General features: G+C 44.1%; 1 protein-coding gene across 4 annotated transcripts in view; it reads left to right on the top strand.

Annotated features, from left to right (window-relative positions):
- Positions 1-20,770, top strand: part of LAMA3 (laminin subunit alpha 3) — a 257,294-nt gene that overhangs the window by 143,984 nt on the left and 92,540 nt on the right. For 2 of the 4 annotated variants that reach the window (XM_027576786.2, XM_027576783.2), the window contains exons 25-32: positions 1,294-1,402; positions 3,397-3,494; positions 4,401-4,545; positions 6,193-6,319; positions 6,407-6,546; positions 8,087-8,202; positions 9,393-9,604; positions 10,596-10,800. In XM_027576786.2, the coding sequence (XP_027432587.1) occupies positions 1,294-1,402; positions 3,397-3,494; positions 4,401-4,545; positions 6,193-6,319; positions 6,407-6,546; positions 8,087-8,202; positions 9,393-9,604; positions 10,596-10,800 (1,152 nt within the window). Of the gene's footprint in view, positions 1-1,293; positions 1,403-3,396; positions 3,495-4,400; positions 4,546-6,192; positions 6,320-6,406; positions 6,547-8,075; positions 8,203-9,392; positions 9,605-10,595; positions 10,801-20,770 lie in introns of those variants that run through there. The other 2 variants (XR_003517036.2, XR_003517037.2) reach the window with 2 other exon arrangements.

A 20,770-nucleotide genomic window follows, 5' to 3' on the forward strand; every position in this document is an offset into this window, starting at 1 on the left:
TCTAATGGTGTTATTTAAAAAAATATCCCAACAGAAGAGTAGTGGTACTAATTAAAATACCACTTTTCAAAACAGTGTTGTGATAAATCTGATCACCCTTCTGTAAGAGATGTTCACTCATGATTAAATCAATCCAGTTATTATCATTAGTCTATTCTTAGTAAGAATTTGAAAAGGATATGGATAAAGCTAAATCTTAGTGAATCACCTAATATATTTAACTCCCAGGATTATGCTTGAACCAAAAGGAATGCATTTAATTTCACACACACACACACGTGCACACTCATGTGCTCAAAAGGGAAAAGAAAACAGCTGTTCTTTGAGTTTCTGACTGTGGCTCTTTATATACCATCTCATTTTAATCCTTACCCAAAAGTCATTGCATAAATTATTTCAAATATTTCCCAGAGATGGTCATTTCTTTTAGTTTGCCTCTGAACTAGTTTCCATATTATATTTACAGACAGAAAAGTTGCTACAGGATATGAAATCAGAAACATTCCTCAAAAAATACTTCCTTAATGGGTTAGAGTGTATTCTTTGGTTTCAAACCGTGGCCTTTTAAATGTTCCTGAACTCCGTATTTCTTTCTTTCTTTCTTTCTTTCTTCCTTTCTTTCTTTCTTTCTTTCTTTCTTTTTCTTTCTTTCTTTCTTTCTTTCTTTCTTTCTTTCTTTCTTTCTTCCTTCCTTCCTTCCTTCCTTCCTTCCTTCCTTCCTTCCTCTTTCTTTTCTTTTCTTTTCTTTTCTTTTCTTTTTTCTTTTTTTCTGAACTCCCTATTTCACCTGATAGGGTGGAAGGAAGGAGCACAGCTGGTACAACAAGGAAGGAGGGATGGGAGGAGCAGACTGAGCTTCTAATGGCAAACTCTGGTTTCTCATGACTGGAGTAAGGCCAGCCCCAGTGCTGATGTGGTGTGGTATATCATTGATCATTTTGAGGCCAATAGGCAACTTTAATCACTGACGGTACCAAGAATATTGATAAATTTCCAAGAAGGTTGTGTCTTGGAGATCAGACATTATTGACCCTGGGGCTTTTTCTCCCAGTGATTAGACCAAGTATTGCATAAAGCCAGGTGGAAAAAGTGAGCAAGGGCTTTAGCCCTGAGATGTGCCCCAGTCAGAAGGTTTTTTTTCTTGTACTGATTGTGGACTGCATCTCTCTTAAACTCATTGTGCTGGAAGATGCACTGTCAGTGGCCTGGTTATAAACAGGAGAAACAGAAGAGCAATCAGCTACCGCACAAGGAGGCACGGAGTCAGGCTAAGCACACTCTTTCCTCTCACAGTGTCCTCTGCCGGAGTGTTGTGACTGATGGCAGGAGTCGCCTCGCTGTGTTTGAGCTGTTAGCAGATGCAGGCATTCGGCTCAAAGCGCACAGGGCCCGGTTCCTTCTGGTATGCTTCTCTTTTGCCCTTTGAATTTTAGAAGCATTTTGGTGATATCTCTATATTTTACAACTTATGAAAACTTTGAGTGGATTTGTATTTCATCTATAAAATGAACCTGTGAAGAATTGCCAGTTTAATGATGTGTTTTCTTCCCATCTAGAACTCTGTCTTGTCTCTTCATTTGTTTGAGCCTTTTTTTTTTATAGCACCCAGTAAAGTTTGCTCATTAAGTTTGAACACATCTCACAGAACTCTATTTCATTAATGTTTATTCATTGTTACTATTATGAGTGAAATCTCTTTTGTCATTATAGTTCCTAGTTTATTTTTATGCTGGTGTATAGAAATGCCATTAGTTACTGTTTATTTTCTTGCCCATTTTACTATTTTATTATGTCTATTAGCTTCTTGGCAGACTCCTTCAGAATTTTCAAGGTTGCAATCACCTGGTATTTCTTTTCCAGACTACTGTTACTCTATCTCAAAAAGTATATTTTTCAGTTAATTAGATATATACCATTAAGAGTTAAAAATACCAAGTTTGGCAGATTAAATATCTGCATGCCTCCCTTTTAATAACGCAACTTAAATATTGAGAATTGTGATAAACCCAGGCAGTGGGACTGGGCTAGGAAGGGGTGGCCAGATTTATAATAAATGTCTCAGAGAACAGAAGATTATCTAAGTATGAAGCAACTTCCTGTCACTGTTAATATTAAGCATGTATCACACTCTGAGAAATGCTAGGCCAGCTTGTTCTAATGTGTTTTAAATATTCGTGCTTGACAGTATTAAAAACTTTGAGCCTTCTCTTAAGAATTATCTGGAATTGAGTTTTTAAAAGTTATTACATAAATTATATAATAACTTAAGACGTTCTTTTAAAAATTGTGACTCTCTTTTTAGAGATAACAATCCGAGTGAATCTAACCTCTTCATCTTTGGGAATTATAACAGCGCTGAGTCTTTATCTTTTTATTTTATTTTATTTTATTATATTATGTTAGTCACCAAACAATACATCATTAGTTTTTGATGTAGTGACCCAGTTTTCATCTTTTAAGCATAAGTTTGCCCTTTTTGAAATAGTCTAATATCATTCGGATGTCTAACTAGAATATAAGCTAATGAGGGCAGGGGTGTTTTCCATCCTGGTCTTGTAGGATCCCTTAGTCTTAGTGCCTGGCATAGAGTAGGTGTTCAATAAAAAGTTTTGTTGTTACTGAATAGGTTTGTGATCAAGCTGGTAATATAGTTTTTTTTTTTAAAGATTTTTATTTATTGAGAGAGATAATGCTAGAGAGAGAGCATGAGAGGGGGAAGAGTCAGAGGGAGAAGCAGGCTCCCTGCTGAGCAGGGAGCCTGATGCAGGAGGCAATCCTGGGACTCTAGGATCATGACCCGAGCCGAAGGCAGTCACTTAAACAACTGAGCCACCCAGGCGCCCTGGTAATATAGTTTTGATTAAAATAAAATGTATTGATAAGTTAATAACTGAGTTTCTTGTGTGACTCAAAAACTAGCTCTGGAGACCCTTCCTTCAATGAAGTCTAAATGTACCTGAGATTCAGGTTATCCTCTATTAAGAAAGAGTGTTTGTAGCAGGAGCTACAGACAACAGGCTCTGAAAAGCAGGCTCCCTAGCTGCCTACCATGTACCCCCTCTCCCTCCCAAGGGGTTTGAAAAGCCAGCATCAGCCCAGCGTAGGAGAGAAAAACAGGCACTAAAAGTCACTGACAAAGAGTTGTTTTTGAATTTCATGATTTTATTTATTCCTCTGACTATTCCAAGAACATTTAAACAGTGATTCTGTGTAACAGTAAAAAGGATTTGTTGCACATAATGATGCAATAGGGAGTGCCGTTCTGCAGTTTTTTCTGCTTTAAAATAGCTATTGTAATTTCTTTACTTAACAACTTTTTTAAGAGTATGTTTGACCATACCATTGGCTTTGCCGATAACCGTGATGTTACCTTTTTGCATTGTATTTGCTCAACAGCATCAAATTTGTATCATACCCATTGAAGAATTCTCAACTGAATATTTGAGACCTCAAGTCAAATGCATTGCCAGTTACGGGAGTTATGTTAATCAAAGGTAATGGGTTTCCTTCCTTTCTCCTTTGTTTGTGCTCTGAGTGGTACTATAATGCTTGTAAGGCTGCAACTTCATGCTTAACTTCAGAAGGGATCATAGGCCAAGGTACTAAAGGCTGATGATGGGTTAAAATAAAAAATCAGTTAAATCATTTCCCCCAGCAGTCTTTCCAGTATTCCATAATATCAGGAAGCTGACACAGTACCAACTGGGGGGAATGGTTAAGCTTTGCCCTCAATGGCAGTTACTGAGTGCTGTTCTGAGCCCTCCCAAAGACTCACTTTGTTCCAATCCTTTAATCTCTGTGTCTGAGGCTCCTTATTTAAAAAACCGTGAAAATAGTGACCCATGTCATCACTATGTTATGAGGATTAGCTAACCAGTGATTATCAGGTTTTCAGGAGGGTTGTTTTGTTGTAGATTCAAAAATAACTTATAGACACAGTTGTGAAATCTTGGGCATATGGTTAGGACTATAGAAGCCACCAAGACAGTGAAATCTGCCTGTGCCTGAAAGAAATGATGTGCATTTGTCTTTTTTGTTTTTATATGATTTTATGTCGACATTTATGTTTGGAGGTGAATAATAATGTTTCATTGCATTGACCCCATTTAACATGAATTTTAGTTCTAGAAGGGAAAGTTTCTATGAGTTTCTGTCTGGTTACTATTTTTCAAAATTAAGATTTTCTTTCTGTTTTAGCTCATTGTATTGACCAGGTTTGCTGCAATACACTTGACCAATTGACTACACTGAGAATCTTTGTATAAAGATCCCTCCACAGTCCTGTGGTTCTCTCGAGACTAGATCCTTTTGGTGTCACACAGTCTTTTGCTCACAGTCGCTATCTTCACCAATGGATGGTTCTTCCATTTTTGGTTGTTTTTTAATATTCTTTTTTTCAGTGCCTCTTGTGTCTCCCTGGTCCCTGAAACTCCTCCAACAGCATTAATTTTGGATGTCCCGAGTGGTGAGTCTTCTCCTTTCCTGCCCCAGGATCCTTCGCCTTCTGCAGATGTTGTTACTGGAGTCACCCTGAAGGCACCACAGGTGGGACTCCTCTCAAGGGTGTTGTTTCTAAATTACGGTTCTCAAAGCATGGCCCTCACTAGAAGCATCGGCGTCACCTGGGAACTTGTTAGAAATGCATGTTTACAAGCCCACCCCAGAATTACGGAATCAGAAACTCTGGAGGTGGGGCCCAGGAATCTGTGTTTTAATAAACCCTCCAGGGGATTTGGATGCCCCTGAAGTTTGAGGTCCTCTGCTCTCAACTGTGGAGAATCCTGGATGTGAGGCATCTGGCTAATCCTGTCTATGACCACCCCATCCTGATGTTCTCTTTTCTTTCTGTATCTCTACCTACACAGTCATTTGGCAACTTTTCATGGCCCATTTTGTGATAGGTCGTATTTTCATGGACTACTGCTATGTAATATTGTTGAGATGATCACTTGTCTTCCCAAGTTGGAATGTAAGCACTTGCAAAAGCTGCTCTGGCTAACAGAGTTTTTGCATCCCCAACTATATCAGCAAAATGCTTTGCAGGCAGGAAATTCTCAATAAACATTTATTGATTAATAGTCAATAGCATAAAGATGAAATATAGTAAGGGACTGTATTTTTTTTTCACTGTAAACTATGAAATTGCAGGACTTACCATTTGCCCTGATGATATTATATCTTTTTAATCCTAGAGATGGCTCATGTCCATTCACATTGCATCAAGTTAGAAAATGAACAGGATCTGAGAGAGAAAATTTAGTAAGAGCCTGTATGGGGAAGTCCACCCAGAATCATAGGGGGCGATGAATTTGAAATCATGACAAGGGAGTTCTAGTCCTGGTTTTGCTCTTAAATTAGAGTATGACGTTTATCAAATTATTTGCTTTCTTCAAGTCACGGTTCTCAACTGAAAACTGAAGATAATCTTTTATTGCTGCTGTTTTTCCTGTTTTTTTGAGGGTTTGAAAAGACACCTCACGGAGTGAGATTTTCTAGAGAGAGCAGGACTCACACTCAAGCTAGATCAAAAGTGGGAGCATGACTCTGGTTTTCCCTGTGGTTGGACGGGGTGAGGGGAAGGTGGAGGAGTGCAAGGTAAGGACCCCCCTCCCATGTGCTAGAATTAGTGTGGTTTGAACTTCCTGCCTGTGCCAAGGGATGTGCACCTGGGCCTTCTTTTTGGCTTGTGCAGGTGTGGGGCAAAAGATTAAAATGAGTGATGGAGCTTGACACCTGTCAGTCAAACATCCAAGATGGAGCCTGACTCTTTCTTACTGGGTTATTCCAAGCGGTATGTGAATGCTGGGAACATTCTCGCACAGCCTTTTGGCAAACATTATGCATTTCTACTGGGTGTGTACCTAATAGTGCAATTGCTCAGCGATATGTTTGACTTTGGTAAAAGCTGCCAGACAGTTTTCCAAAGTAATTGTACCAAATTACATTCCCTCCAACATCACTTATGGCTGACCACACTGTTGGTTCATACATTCTGAGTTGAAGGTCATTTGGTTTGTTTCCAGGATTTCTGATTACAAAGAGTGCAGCTGTAAACATTCAAGTGAAAGTTTTGTGTGACCATAGGTTTTCATTTCACCTGGTTAAATATCTAGATGGTTTTGGTTTTTAAACTCTAAATGTTCATAGCTCTGCAACTTGGGGAGTTATTTTATCCTCTTTTTTTCTACTTAGAACCAAGTGACCCTGCGAGGACTTGTACCACGCCTAGGCCGGTATGTCATTGTCATCCATTTTTATCAAGCAGCACACCCAACATTTCCCACACAGGTCTTTGTGGACGGAGGGCGGCTGTGGCCAGGTGAGCATCGGGGAGCAGGCACCATAGCTACGTGCCCAGCTGGGCCTTGCGGGACCATGACCGGAACTCCTCTTGCTCTGCCTCCAGGTGTCTTCCGTGCCTCTTTTTGCCCCCATGCCCTTGGCTGCCGGGACCAAGTCATTGCTGAAGATCAAGTTGAGTTTGACATCTCAGAGCCAGAGGTGGCTGTGACTGTGAAGGTTCCAGAAGGAAAGTCCTTAGTATTGGTATGGTCTGCTTCTCCCTCACCTTGCTCTTCATGTGCTTGCCTTGGCCAGCCGTTCTGTGTGTCTGTTTGGCTTGTGACAATAATTCCTCCAAGGAATTGAAGTCTTATAGAAAAATGTTTAAATTTTATAGCTACCTTTTGAAAAAAAAAAAAGAAGCAGGTGACAATTAAGGTCAAGGGAAGTTGGAACAATGGGTAAGTGTTTAGGAAGAAAAAACTTCCTGGCAGGAAGCTCTGGTGAACCAGGGTCTCACTCTGCATCAGTCCCTCCTCACACCTCACCTGACTGGTTTCTTTCGGAAGCCTTTAATCTTCCTTTGTTCTCGAAACTTTCTTTTTTGAGCTTCCATAGCTGCTTTCTCTCATTTTGTTCCCACTTTCTCTAGTGCTCCTTCAGTGATTTCTCTTTCCTTTTGTCCACATACGGTGGCGTTCCCTTGGGTGTGATGTTGAGGCCCCTTGTTCTGTCATTGCTCTTTGGATAACATCATCTGTATCTGTTGATTCTGTTCTCTCTTGTGGAGGGGGAATGACACCACATCTCTGAATTCATCTCTGATATTTCCTGAGCTCCGGGCCCAGTATGGGACCATCTACTGCATATCTGCCTAGCTGGGGACCTCATGAGTCCATCAAACTTAAGCCTGTTACCTGCACAACCCCAGGTATCCTCTACCCTGTTCATTACCTTGGTTGATGGAATCAAGGTCACTCAATGCCTGTAAAGCCTTCCAGAGAGCCAGGTAACATTGTCCAGGCCCTGCTGTGTGACCCTGTAGTTTCTTGCTCATGCTCCCTTCTGTCTGTGAGGAGGCCATCTTCCTAGAGAGAGGGGCCTGACTTTATGCATTTTGTATCCCCTGTGCCTAGGATACCACCTGGCACACGGTGCTTGGCAAATGCTTACTGATTGAATAACACGAGAGCAGCGAGCTCTCTGTAAGCTATAAGTTGGTGACTAGTTGACAAAGACATTGGAAATTTCCTATAGCATTTGTTACTGGAATAGTCTGATTGAAACTGGCACAGAGAGCCGAGCAGCACTTTTAAAGACTAGGGCTACAGTTATTCATAACAGAATATCTGACATGATATAAGCTTGAGGGCAAGCCATGGTGTGAGTTTCCCCCTTGGTTCTGCCATTTTGGTTTGTTCACCTTTAAAAATACAAAATGTGACCTTTGGCTCTCCAGCGTCATCCCTGGCATAGATCACATGGGGCCTTAGCCCTCCTAACAGGCCCCTGATGACCCCTTAGATGTCCTGTCCCCACCGAGCACTGGAGGCTGCTGCTTCTCTGAGCAGGTGCTCTGAGGGATCTGCCCCAGCACACGCCATTTCTAACATAGGAACGTGGGTTGAACCTTTAACACTGGCTTAGGGTTGTTCTTGCGATTCTTTCCTCATAAATCCTGTTTCATGTGGTCTTGGGCTTCACAATAAAGAACGCTGGTCATAGTGAAGAGAAAATATAATAAATAGTCATAGGTGTGCCCTGCTGTTGGAAATCGAAAGCCATGCTGACAGGTTTCCTTTAGGTCCGTGTTCTAGTGGTGCCTGTGGAGGATTACGACTACCAAATACTTCACAAAAAATCAGTGGACAAGTCATTTGAGTTTATCACCAATTGTGGAGGAAACAGTTTTTATATTGAGTAAGTATCACTTTATGGAGCTTCCTCAGCCTCTCCCACATTCACGTTCAGCACAAGGCCCACGGTGGGGTTGGCCCTTGGGTCTGTCTTCTTCCTCCTAGGGCCCATGGGAGTGGCAGTGCGTCCTGGGTCCGGGGAGGGAGATGCTTTTCCTCTGCATACACCATCCTACACCAGACCTTGTGCTGCCCATTTGGGCAAGATTACTGTCCTCAACTTTGATCCCTCCAGATGTTCACTCTCTGAGCTGGGATCCACGGGCTGCTTAGGAGTTTCTTGGCCTCTTTGCTGCGTCCTGTTGTCCAACTCAGATTCCTAAAAGATACCATGTGGGGTACCCTCCTCTGGGAAGCACATCAGCCTAGATTCTCCCTCTCCTTTGCCATCTGATTGAGTGGGGAGTGTCACAGAGAGGCGGACCTCCCTGTCCCCTCTCCCTGGATCCTTGAATGCCAAGAGCCTAGGACAGCCCTGAGTATGGGCACCTGCTCTTCTCTTCTGCAGACCCACCCTGTCCCCTTGCAGATTTCCTGAGGGACCCAGGAACTCCAGGGGGCCCTGGTGGGCAGAAGTCTCCTGTAGAGAAAACATTAAGAGTAAAAGCTCTGAAGTCCAGTAGCTAGGGGGTTTGAATGTCTGCTTGGCCACTCTGTAGCTCTGTGGCCTTGGATGTGTTGTTTAACTTCTAGAAGCCTCAGTTGTCTTATCTATGAGATGAGGCTTAGGCCTTAGTGGTTGGATGGTTGTGAGGTTCAGTGAGATGTAGGCAAAACTTCTAATACACAACATTCAATAAAAGTAGACACCTTGCTGCCTCCCCCTCCCATTGTTACTGTTATTGGTGCATACACATCTAGGTATAATTTTTTTGTAACTGCTTAATTGAGACATAATTCACATACCATAGAATTCATCCTATAGGTGAATTTTCACCCTTTTATTTCAGCCACCAAAAGTTCCCACCCACCAGTCCTGGGATGTGTTCTGGAGTGGATGGGTGGAAGGATGGCTGGCTGTTACTGGCTGTGAATCCAGGGGTGGGGTATTCTCTCATTTCTTCCCAGACTCCACAGCCAGAGTCCCTCCCCCAAAACACCAGTTGGTGGAGCAAGTGGGAAGGAGAAGTTTGGGACTTTTACTGTGGGGCATGCCTCCCGGGATAATGCCACGAGCTGTTTTTGTTTTCATAGCCCCAAGACGGCCTCTGGATTCTGCAAGAACTCCGCCAGGTCCCTGGTGGCCCTTTACCACAAGGGCGCACTGCCTTGTGAGTGCCATCCTACCGGGGCCGTTGACCGTCACTGCAACCCAGAGGGGGGGCAGTGCCCATGCCGGCCCAGTGTCATTGGGCGGCAGTGCACCCGCTGTCAAATGGGCTACTACGGATTCCCACACTGCAAGCGTAAGTGCACGTTCAGGGCATCCAAAGTCGTCTCTGGTCCCAGGTGGGTGCCGCTCATCTAGGGCAGACCTTCTTGAATTTCACTGTGCTGGAGACTTACCCAGGGGTCTTGTGAAAGAACAGATTCTGATTCAGGAGGCCTGGGCTGGGGCCCGAGAGTCTGCATTTCTTTTGGTCACTCAGATGATGCCCATGCCAGTGGTCTATGGACCACAGTCTGAGTAGGTAGGTTCTAGAAGATAAAATTTGTGTTTCCCGTGCTATGTGACCCATGTGCTTGGCAGAGCAGGTGAATTTAAAGAGCCTTAAGGATCAAACTATTGGACCCCTCCATCCCTCTTCCTCATGGAAGCCCCTTCAATTTGTGCAGCCTAACCAAAACTCAGTTGAAATAGGAGGAGAGCCAGGGTCACGGGAGCATAGTGCTTTCTGAATGGGAAGCCTAGGGACTTTTATCGAAGAACCATCCTGTGGCCTGAGACAAAGGGTCAGCACAGGCCCTGGTAGTGAGGGGTGCACATGTGGTGCAAACAGAGTCTTTACCTGGAGACTAGCCTTTGTCTAATGAGGGTCCTGCTGCTGCGTTAATGCCCTGACCTTGAGCTCCGTTGTGCTAAGGTGACGTGGAGCCCCTGCAGGGGCCCTGTAAGAAGAGGCTCCTCTGACAGATGAGAGGCAGCTCATTAGAATGGCCTGTAACTACAGCTGGGTGACTTCCTTTTGAGTTCCTGTCTTGGTGCCAGTGGGTCCAGCTGTACCTCGGTTGGCGTTCACATGCTGTGTCTGCCGTGAGCGTTTGGTATAGTTGGCCTGGGCCCCAAGAGAGGTACTTTTCAGATCAGCCACACTCAATAATGGCGTAATGAAGAAATAGCAAGACGTTTCTCCCAGACCCTTTGGAAGCTTCTGGAAATGTTGGCAGTTGGTGAAATCCTGCTGGAGGCCAGGTGGCATCTCTCCCTTACACCGTGTCTCTTGATTCCCTGGCCAGCATGCAACTGTGGCCCACGCCTTTGTGAAGAGATGACGGGGAAGTGCCTCTGCCCTCCCCACACGGTCAGGCCCCAGTGTGAGGTGTGTGACACGCATTCCTTCAGCTTCCACCCCCTGGCTGGCTGCGAAGGCTGCAACTGTTCCAGGAGGGGCACCATTGGGGCCGCCACCCCGGAGTGCGACAGGGACCACGGGCAGTGCAGGTGAGCCCGGGAGGATTAAGCTGTTAGGTCGTCTTATTGGAAGGGAAGATGTCCTCTGCACATACCAGTCACCATTCCTTCCTGTGTCTCATGGGTCCAAGGACAGCACTGTGCTCACCTCAGGGTGGAGCTCCCCACCCTGGATGGGCTCTGTGGTGTGTGGAGTAACTGGGCCCCTCAGGCTCAGGGTAGCCTGGCAGAGCTCCGGCAGGTAGATGGCCAGGCACCTGGGGTCATAAGCCGCCTTGCCCATGCCCTGCAGCATTGTTCTCGGGGTGGCCCATATGTATGCATAATTAAGTTATCCTTTCTTTGACTGTGTCACTGTGTGGTGAGCACCTATCTATCGGTGTTTAGGTTTGGGCTCCAAGTCTTCATGGCGTTTTTGTTGAGGACAGTGAGTGACAAAGTCCGCAGGCCTCAGGCCTGCCGCTCTTAGGCAACTCGAAGGGGTGCTGGAGCGTCCACAGTGGGCCTTGGCTGACGGTGGGCAGGCAAGGGAAGAAGGTATGCGCTGAAGAGCCCTACCTGAGAGTGGGGCTGCCATTGGGCTGACTGAGAGGCCCAGTGCACGACTGGTGAGGGACAGTGGCAAAGGTCGGCTCCCACAGATGCTGTGTCGCTAAGAGGTTCGGCTCTGTGGGTTGAGCTCTACGTGGGGAACTAGAGGCCAATGTCACACGATTGCAGGTGATCAGCCTGATCTCAGCAGGACTGGAGAATGGCCCCGGGGATGCAGAATGGATCCAGTCTTCTAGGAAAAGAGGCTGGAAGGAGTCGACAAGGGTGTTAAGTCGGGGGGAAACTGAGCCAGGGCTTTGGCATCTGGGCCAGTATGGCAGTGTGCAGGAGCAAGTGTGAGGCTCACCACCTGCCCTACACTCCTCCCCCCACCTATGGGGGGTAGACATTATGGGGTCTGTGTGGGTGATCTGGGTGTGACAGCCGGGGTGGGGGGGGTGGGGAGGCCTTTGCTGCTGGTGGCAGGCATCCACGACTCCAGTTCAAGGGCGGCTGTGTTCATTTCCTGTGGCTGCTCTAACAGATTACCACAAACAGGGTGACTTAAAGCAATAGAAATTTATTTGCTCATAGTCCTAAAGGCTAAAAGCCTGAAATCAAGGTGTTGACAGTGCCGTGCCCTTTCTAAAGTCCCTGGGAGACAATCTGTTCCATGCTTTTCTCTTACCTTCTAGTGCTGCCAGCAATCCTTGGAGTTGCTTGGCTCATAGACGTGTCACTCCAATCTCTGCTCCGCCATCACATGGATCCTCCTGGTGTGTCTCTGTCCTTACATGGCATTCTCCTCTCTTTGTGTGTCTCTTCTTAGGACACCAGCCATATTGGATTAGGGCCCACCTTACTCCAGCATGACCTCATCTTAACCTGATTATATCTGCAAACACCCTCTTTCCAAATAAGATCACCTTCTCAGGTACTGGAGATTAGAACTTGAACGTATCTTTTTGGGGACAAAATCCAACTCTCCGTAACAGCGACGTTCACTTTTCCTAAGGAAGAACACTTCACCACACCTTTAATTGTTGCCTGGGGGCCTCACAGCCCCTTTGTGCTACAAGAAAGGAAGCTGAGTGACAACTTGAGTCATGAAACCTTCCGAGTCTTTAAAACCACAGGTGTGAGTCCACCCTGAGTCGACTCAGTTGCTCATCCTTCTCAAACTGTGAGCCTACACTGAAGGCAATTTGCACAAAGGATTTTGAGGTGATATCCAGAATTGTTTCATCACCATTAGTTAACATATATCAGGTTCTGTTCCCTCCAGTGCTTAAGCAATTCTCCGACGGAAGTCAGGCTCTTAGAGCTCATTACTGAAGATGCTACATTGGGTCTCGAATGTACCCATGGGCCCATGAAAACATCTAGCTTATTTTCAGTTGGTAACTGATGGAGAAAGACAATGGCACCTGGGCTGGAAGCACAGACCTGCCGGAATGCTTAGGAGCAGAGATGCACCGTGCCCAGGAGATGCTTGCGGGCTTGTGGCTGCAGAGGGTACAGGATTGGGAGGCTAGGAGAACCTGGCTGTGCTGATCATGATGCAATCAACTGTATGGAAGGGAGAGAGGAAGACAAGATGTGTGTGATCCTGTGACTTCATTACTGACCTAGATTTGCCTCCCCAGGGACAATTGCCTCCATTCCCTCTCTTTGAGCCCTTGGTCCAAAACAGTAGCTGGACGAATGCCAGAATCTCGTAGATTTGGTCTATCACATGGCCATGCTGCCTCATTTTAGCGGGGCTGTTTGGTACTCCTCTTGACATCTCTCCTGACCTCTTCATTTCACAGAGCTATCTTTTTATTCTTCTGTTCTTTCAGGGATGGGTATCACTTTCCGTCGGAGGCTATCAGCCCCACTATGCTTTTCTTCTTGTTCTTTTCTGTCTCTACCAGGGTCTTCTTCCCTCAAATGGCGAACGTGCACTATTATTTTCCATCACTCCCTTACCACTGACCTCTCCCTTTTCATGTTCCCAGAGGTACCAATCTTCCTTTCTTGAAAATCAGTACCCTCTTAGAGACAGCAAGCTGATAACCAGTCATAAACATTTGACACCAGAGCTCCAGAGTATTTGTAAATAAAATGTGTGGCTCTCAATGGAAACAGACACAAGTTAAGGAGGATGGAATATTTCTCTCCAGGAAGCCAAGAGAGCAACATCAACAAAGTCTTCCAACCCCACTATGAAAAGGTGGTCAAGGGAGAGTTAGAACAACAGTTGAAAGACAGTCAGCCAAGCCGGTCTGTTGCTGTTGAAACATGTCAGCAGTACCTCTGTCTAAAACACACACAAACATGGGGCGCCTGGGTGGCTCAGTCAGTTAAGTGTCCAACCCTTGATTTTGGCCCAGGTCATGATCTCAGGGTCATGAGACCAAGCCCCGCGTTGGGCTCAGCCCTGGGTGTGGAGCCTGCTTAAGATTCTTTTTCTCGGAACCCTCCTACACTGTTGGTGGGAATGCAAGTTGGTGCAGTCACTCTGGAAAACAGTACAGAGGTTCCTCAAAAAGTTGAAAATAGAGCTGCCCTACAACCCAGCAATTGAACTACTGGTATTTACCCCAAAGATACAAATGTAGGATCCGAAGGGGTACATGCACCCCAATGTTTATAGCAGCAATGTCCACAGTAGCCAAACTACAAAAAGAGCCAAGATGTCTATCAACAGATGAATGGATAAAGAAGATGTGGTACACACACACACACACACACACACACACACACACAAACACACACACAAACACACACACTGGAATATTACGCAGCCATCAAAAGGAATGAAATCTTGCCATTTGCAATGACGTGGATGGAACTAGAGGGTATTATGCTGAGCGAAATAAGTCAATCAGAGAAAGACAAATATCATATGATCTCACTGATATGAGGAATCCTTAATCTCAGGAAACAAACTGAGGATTGCTGGAGTGGTGGGGGATGGGAGGGATGGGGTGGCTGGGTGGTAGACATTGGGGAGGGTATGTGCTATGGTGAGTGCTGTGAATTGTGCAAGACTGATGAATCACAGACCTGTACCTCTGAAACAAATAATACATTATATGTTTAAAAAAAAAGTAGGAAGGGAAAAATGAAGGGGGGAAATGGGAGGGGGAGACGAACCATGAGAGACTATGGGCTCTGAGAAACAAACTGAGGGTTCTAGAGGGGAAGGGGGTGAGGGGATGGGTTAGCCTGGTGGTGGGTATTAAGGAGGGCACGTACTGAAAGAAGCACTGGGTGTTACACGCAAACAATGAATCATAGAACACTACATCAAAAACTAATGATGGTAATGTATGGTGACTAATATAACATTAAAAAAAAATTCTCTTTCTCCCTCTCTCCCTGCCCCTCCCCCCTAAAATACACACACACACACACACACACACATAATAAGATATAAATAAAAAAACACAAACATCCTGAGAGCTCCCCTAGTACATCTAGCAGACCAAAGGAAACCGTGGAATTAGAACTGGCTTCAGAAAAGGAAATCCAAGGTGTTACTAAAAAGGCAAACAGATTGAATTAAGAATAACTGTTTTCATTTTAATATATTTGAAGAACAAATCAGAGGAAATAATTCAGTGTCTTTATGTGGAATTGATTTGTGTGAATCCTTCAGCATAAAGAATAGTCTGATGAAGATGCAGGATGAACAGAAGGGGAGGCCTTACCATTAAAATCCTCTGCTCATTCAAGAGGTATCATAGCAGGAATCTGGGTATAGAAAGGCTGAAAGAGGGGCACCTGGGTGGCTCAGTCGTTTAAGTGTCCACCTTTGGCTCAGGTCATGATCTCAGGTTCTGGGATCGAGCCCCATATCGGCATGGGGCTCCCTGCTCAGCGGGGAGTCTGCTTCTCCCTCTCTTTCCTCCCCGGCCCACTCATGCGCATGCTCTCTCTCAAATCAATAAGTAAAACCTTAAAAAAAAAAAAAAAAGGGCCAAAGAACAGGTTCCATTTGAACAGCAGAATAAGCAATGCCTAACCTGGAGGACAAAAAACTCTGGGAGAAGCAGGAGAGGAAGATCAACAAGTGTGCATGGAACGGTTCTGAGGGAGTGGGAGTCCTGGCAGGGGATGGAGCCCAGGGTTCTGTAGTGGACTCCATCACATCTGCAGGAAGAAACTTAAGGCCCTAAATCCTGAACACATTACAGTACTCCCATATATAATTAAAATAAAAACGAAGCCACAAAAAGAAGTGTAAGGCAGACCAACAGAGTGCTGTTTTTCCATAATGACTACTTCGGTTTTTCTTTTGAAAGCAGAACATACAAATGAAGAGCTTGGGGCTGGAATGGAAGTTTGGGAATAGGTTAGACTGATGAGGACCCCAGGAGTAGGTGTGGACACGCAGGAGGAAACAGCAGGTGTGTGTTCTGCGGGGGTACCTTTGTTTAACTGTAGGAGGCAAAGGAACCAAGGAGATGGAGAAAGAGTTTTCAGGCAGGAGACAGAGAGGAATTCTCTGTCTCAGAAATAATGGGAGAATTTTAAGAAGGAAAAACTGGCGAACAGAATAAATTACTGCAAACACAACCTCACACATTGTTTCTGAATTCTGCTGCCACAGAAAAAGGAAATCAAGAATGCATTAAAAATTGTAAAAATGCATTGGGGTGCCATCTGTGATAGATACATAGATTTACTATAGTATCTGAGGTAGAAATCATAAGGGGTGTTTAACAAACTTTCACTAGCCAATGACAATTTGTTTTTCATTTTTTAAAAATTTAAATTCAATTAGCCAACATAAAGTACATCATTAGTTTTTTTGTGTAGTGTTCAGTGATTCATTAGTTGCAAATAACAATGACAGTTCAGTAGACTGGAAAAGTCCTAACTCAGGACCAAGGCGTGCTGCATAGTTTTGCCCAAACCCAAGGAAACATCAACAGGAATGGAATCTCATTATCCTGTACCACACCTACACCAAGAGGTGAAATTGTTTATCTTGAAATTACCAAGGAGACTATACTAACCTGATGGGATGACATAATTCTCTCTCCATGATCAAAGTAGATTTGTCATGAAAAGGCCCTTAGCAGATAATGTAAGAAAAACTTTCAGTTTATTATGACTATAAATTACACAGATTGCTCGTGTTAATTCCACTGTTGATGCTGAAAAAGCTTTTGATTACCCAAAGGGTTAGTTCTTCAGGAAATACCAGAAAGACAGATTTATACGGAGAACAGATATGAGATTGCCAGGGGTAAGAGGTAGAGGGAGGATCTGACTATGAAGAGAGATTTTTGAAGTCATGGAACTATTTTGTATCCTAAAGTATGGTGGTGGTTACATGAATTTCTGTGTGTGTTAAAATTCATAGAACTCTACAACAAAAGAAAACGTCAATTTTACCATATGGTATTTTAAAATATAAAATTAAGGGGGGCGCCTGGGTGGCTCAGTCGGTTAAACGTCTGCCTTCGGCTCAGGTCATGATCCCAGGGTGCTGGGATTGAGCCCCACATCGGGCTCCCTGCTCGGCGGGAAGCCTGCTTTTCCCTCTCCCACTCCCCCCTGCTTGTGTTCCCTCTCTCGCTATGTCTCTTTATCTGTCAAATAAATACACAAAATCTTAAAAAAATAAAAATAAAAGAAAATTAAGAAAACCCTTTGGGCAAAAATGCAAAAAAAAAAAAATTAGAAGAAAGAATGTTCTTTCCCCACCCCCAAAGGAAATTTCCTAATGAAAATGAAGAATGTGTTTAGAGGAAACTAAAGTTCATGGGAAAGAAATGTTCAAAGCTACCTGGAACTTGCAACAAGAAGAAAAACACATCCTTTCTCAGATACAACAGACTCTCTTGCAGTTGTACAAATTGTCACAGATCACAAAGCTTCAAAATTGGAATTTTCAAATTCTATTTCACTGTTTATAAGTGTTCAAGTTCATCATACTTAAAAGAAAATGAAACTGTTACAAATATTAATCTACTTTAAAATGTTAGAAAAATAATTGTAGCAATCCACAATATTCAATCTCTACCTAATTAAAACTGGTGTAATTTTAGAGGCAACTGGGAATAACTTAAGTTGGGGCTGTAAAACTGAGTCCTTGACTCACCTTTGTCATAAACTAGCTAGAAGACTGGGCAAGTTATTCTGCCTTCCTGGGTCTCAGTTTCCTAAGCCATTAAACATTTGGTAAAATTATCTCTACCTTCCTACCTACATTTAAAATTCTGTTCTATTTCCTCTTCAATCTCTGATTGTAACACGCAAAATATTGCAAAATTGTACAAATGCCAAAGAGTCCATTTTGGTCAATGCTAGACTGAGGACCTAAAGTTGCTTATATTGATCAAGACTTTGTTTTTAATAGCAACACTAATCCAATCTGATAGAAGGCCAATGGAAAAAGTATTTTGCCTCGCTTTTAATAATGGAAGATTATGTCATCGGGTTCTGTGAACAAACAAAAGGGCTAGAATATCCTCTGAAGATTTCCTCAATCACTGACAGATACCAGAAGCTGGGAATCACTGCTTTAAAAACTAGCATGATACCGACCACTTTCAGGCTATTTTGAGATCAACTAAAGGAGATGGTGATCCCCCTGGATCTTTCAGTGAAGCCGTATGTACAAATACACCTTTTCAGAAGAGCAGTAGCAAAAGGAATGCCTTTTGGGGGGGACCTCTATCTCCGAGAATCCTCATAGATTTACTAAATGTTTGTGTTAGATGTAAAAATAAAATACCCGAAAAGGTCATAGAACTGGCATTCTTGGGACGAAGTGCTTCCAGCTATAGGCATTGTTCCGTCAGCCCCACCAACGTGGAGAAGCAATTCCTTTGATGCACTTCATCGATTAATAGGAATGGTAAATTCCAGGCAGTGTCGGGGGGCCATGGGGCCATGGTGGTGAGCAGGGCGGATGGGGCTCCTGCCACAGGGATGGAGCTCAGAGTTCTTACCTACATTTTCTGTGTCTTCCTTCATCTTCTGAACTACCAGTGTCTTTCTCCATGTCTCTCTGTGGCTATGTCCCTGGTTCAGTCTCCTGACGACTGGGAGGATGAGTGGTGTGAGTTTGCACAAGGTTGCATCTGTCACAGCCTCTCACTGTCTGGATAATCTGAGTACAGTTCTTCTCTCTCTGCCTTATTTCTTCATCTATAAAATAGAGGTGCTAGAGGCACCTATCTCATAAAGTTCTTTAGAAGATTATGCTGTGCAGGAGACCTTAGAACAGTATCTGACTCACTAGCACCCAGTATGTATTAGCTATTATTACTATTTGCCAAGTACTTGGCTGTCTGCCTTCTTCCCTCTATACTTTGTCCCCCTGAAACCACGACCATTCTCCTGGCTTCAACCACCCCCACGCCTGGATGATTCCAGATCCAGAGCTCTCGTCCCGACCCTCGATGGCTAGCTTATCCCACCTTCATTGCAAATCAGTTCAACCTGGGTTCTTTTATAGGCTTTACCTAGGGGACCTTGGACAAGTCCCCTAAACTCTTTGAGCACCTGTCCCCTCACATGTATGATGAAGTATTAGATGACCTTGTAGGGCCCTCACAACTCCAAAATTCTTCCAACTCTGATTCCATAGCAGAAACCCATGTCATTGTCTTGCCTTTCAAACCATTTCTCTCTTTGACTTTTTTTTTTTTAATTCTACTTATTGGTGACAGTCTCTTCCCAGTCCCCAAAGCCTGAAATCCCAGTACCATCTTAGAATCAACCCCTTTTCCCTACAGTTGATCAGGTGTCAACTTCTGGCAAAGTATGTATTATCCCTTTTCTTTCCATGGCTCTCTGCTCTCTGCTGCCACCTTGGTTAAGTTCTTTGACCCCCTCATCTTCGAATGATATTGGTGGTCTCCTAATTGACCTTCCTTTTCCTGGTTTACTCATGCACTCATTCATTCCTTTTTTTTTTTTTTGACCCCTTAATTGAAAGGGAATATGCCAAGTACACAGTTATCCTGGGATTTAAAAATCTCTTTTCCCCATAACTTTGGCACTAATACATAGAACTGTTAATCTAGTCTACAGAACTGGAGGCAATGTTGATAAATGCATATAGGTTTATGATTTTATCTTCTCAGTATTTTTATTTAACTAGGGTGAAACATTTTTCTCAGTTACTGTGATATTTGTTTTTTGCCTTAAATTCTATGTTGCGTTATACTTATGTATTTTTGCCTTAAATTCTATGTTATACCAGCATGTTTTATTGCTCAAACTATATCTAGCACCTGCTCCAGTTTGGGTGCTGTGCCTCATGCATCAGAGGGCATGGTCTGGCAGGGGAAGTTGTACTAGCCACTAATGGCAGTGTGGCATGGCGAGCGCCATATTGTGTGTGGGCTGCCTTGGGGGCACCTGGGTCTGCCAGGTGCCACTTCCATCACATCTCTCTGCACAAGAACCTGTCTCAACTCCCTGGTAGAATAAAGACGAGCTTTCGTGGTAATATGGCCCTCACCTTCCCTAACTTAAGCCTTTTTTCAGCTTTCTTCTCTGGCTTGGTTTTCTTACTTTCTTTAAACACTTTACAGATGTTCAGTTCTCCAGGTATCAGTTCTCCTCCCCCCTCTACTGTTACCCCAAATTCTGCATATCCTTCAAGGATTATGTGTGAAAAGCACAAACTCCGGAAGGCGTGAAGCCTTCTGTGAGCCACAGGGACATCCTCCTCATTTCAGTGCCTCAAGCTAATCTTCCCATTTCTCACATGATTACCTCACTTCCTGCATCTCTGTCCTGCGTTCTCAATGAGAATGTGCCAAGGTCAAGACAGACTTACTCTACGTTTCCCCTCCCTCCTGCATCCCCTAACACAAGGGTATGTGTGTAGGAAGCACCCGGTGATTATTGAATGAATCGATGAATGCAGAAGTAGACTTTGGATTCTAGATTATGACTGGAGTTGATGGGAGTGTGATATTAAGAGATCCACTGTACTTAATGAGCAAAGGGTAGAGTTCATTCTAACACCTGATTTTCTAGTTGTCTTTGCACATGGAGAGCGCCCACACATGCACAGATGTTGTTACATAAGGTTTGGCCATGAGCCCATTGCCTTGGAGATGAATCCACTTGACCCGTACCCCCAGCTCTGCCACTCCGCACCTAGAGGCAGCTTCTGATGGAAACTTCTTGTCTTTGCACTAAGGGCAGCTCCTTGGGCAGCATCTCTCTGGAGAAATGTGTCAAGGTCAGGCTGACTTTAGGTAGTTTCTAAGAGATGTTCAGCCAGACTTTACAGTTTTATTCCCTGTTGTCATGGTACCACCAAAAAGTCCTTTGGTTGCTTGTTTTTTGCCCAGGATTCATATGCTCAGTGCTCAGGAATCCTGAGGTTATATTCTCTGTGTTTTGGTTAACCCTTCCCTGTCAGTGCCATCTGGGGTCCTCAGGGTCAACTCATAGGTCCCCACTCTCCTCACTCTGCTCGGCTTTTTGCTTTTTCTCACCCACT

The sequence above is a fragment of the Zalophus californianus genome, chromosome 14, assembly GCF_009762305.2.
Source record: "Zalophus californianus isolate mZalCal1 chromosome 14, mZalCal1.pri.v2, whole genome shotgun sequence".
NCBI classification, from domain to species: Eukaryota; Metazoa; Chordata; class Mammalia; order Carnivora; family Otariidae; genus Zalophus; species Zalophus californianus.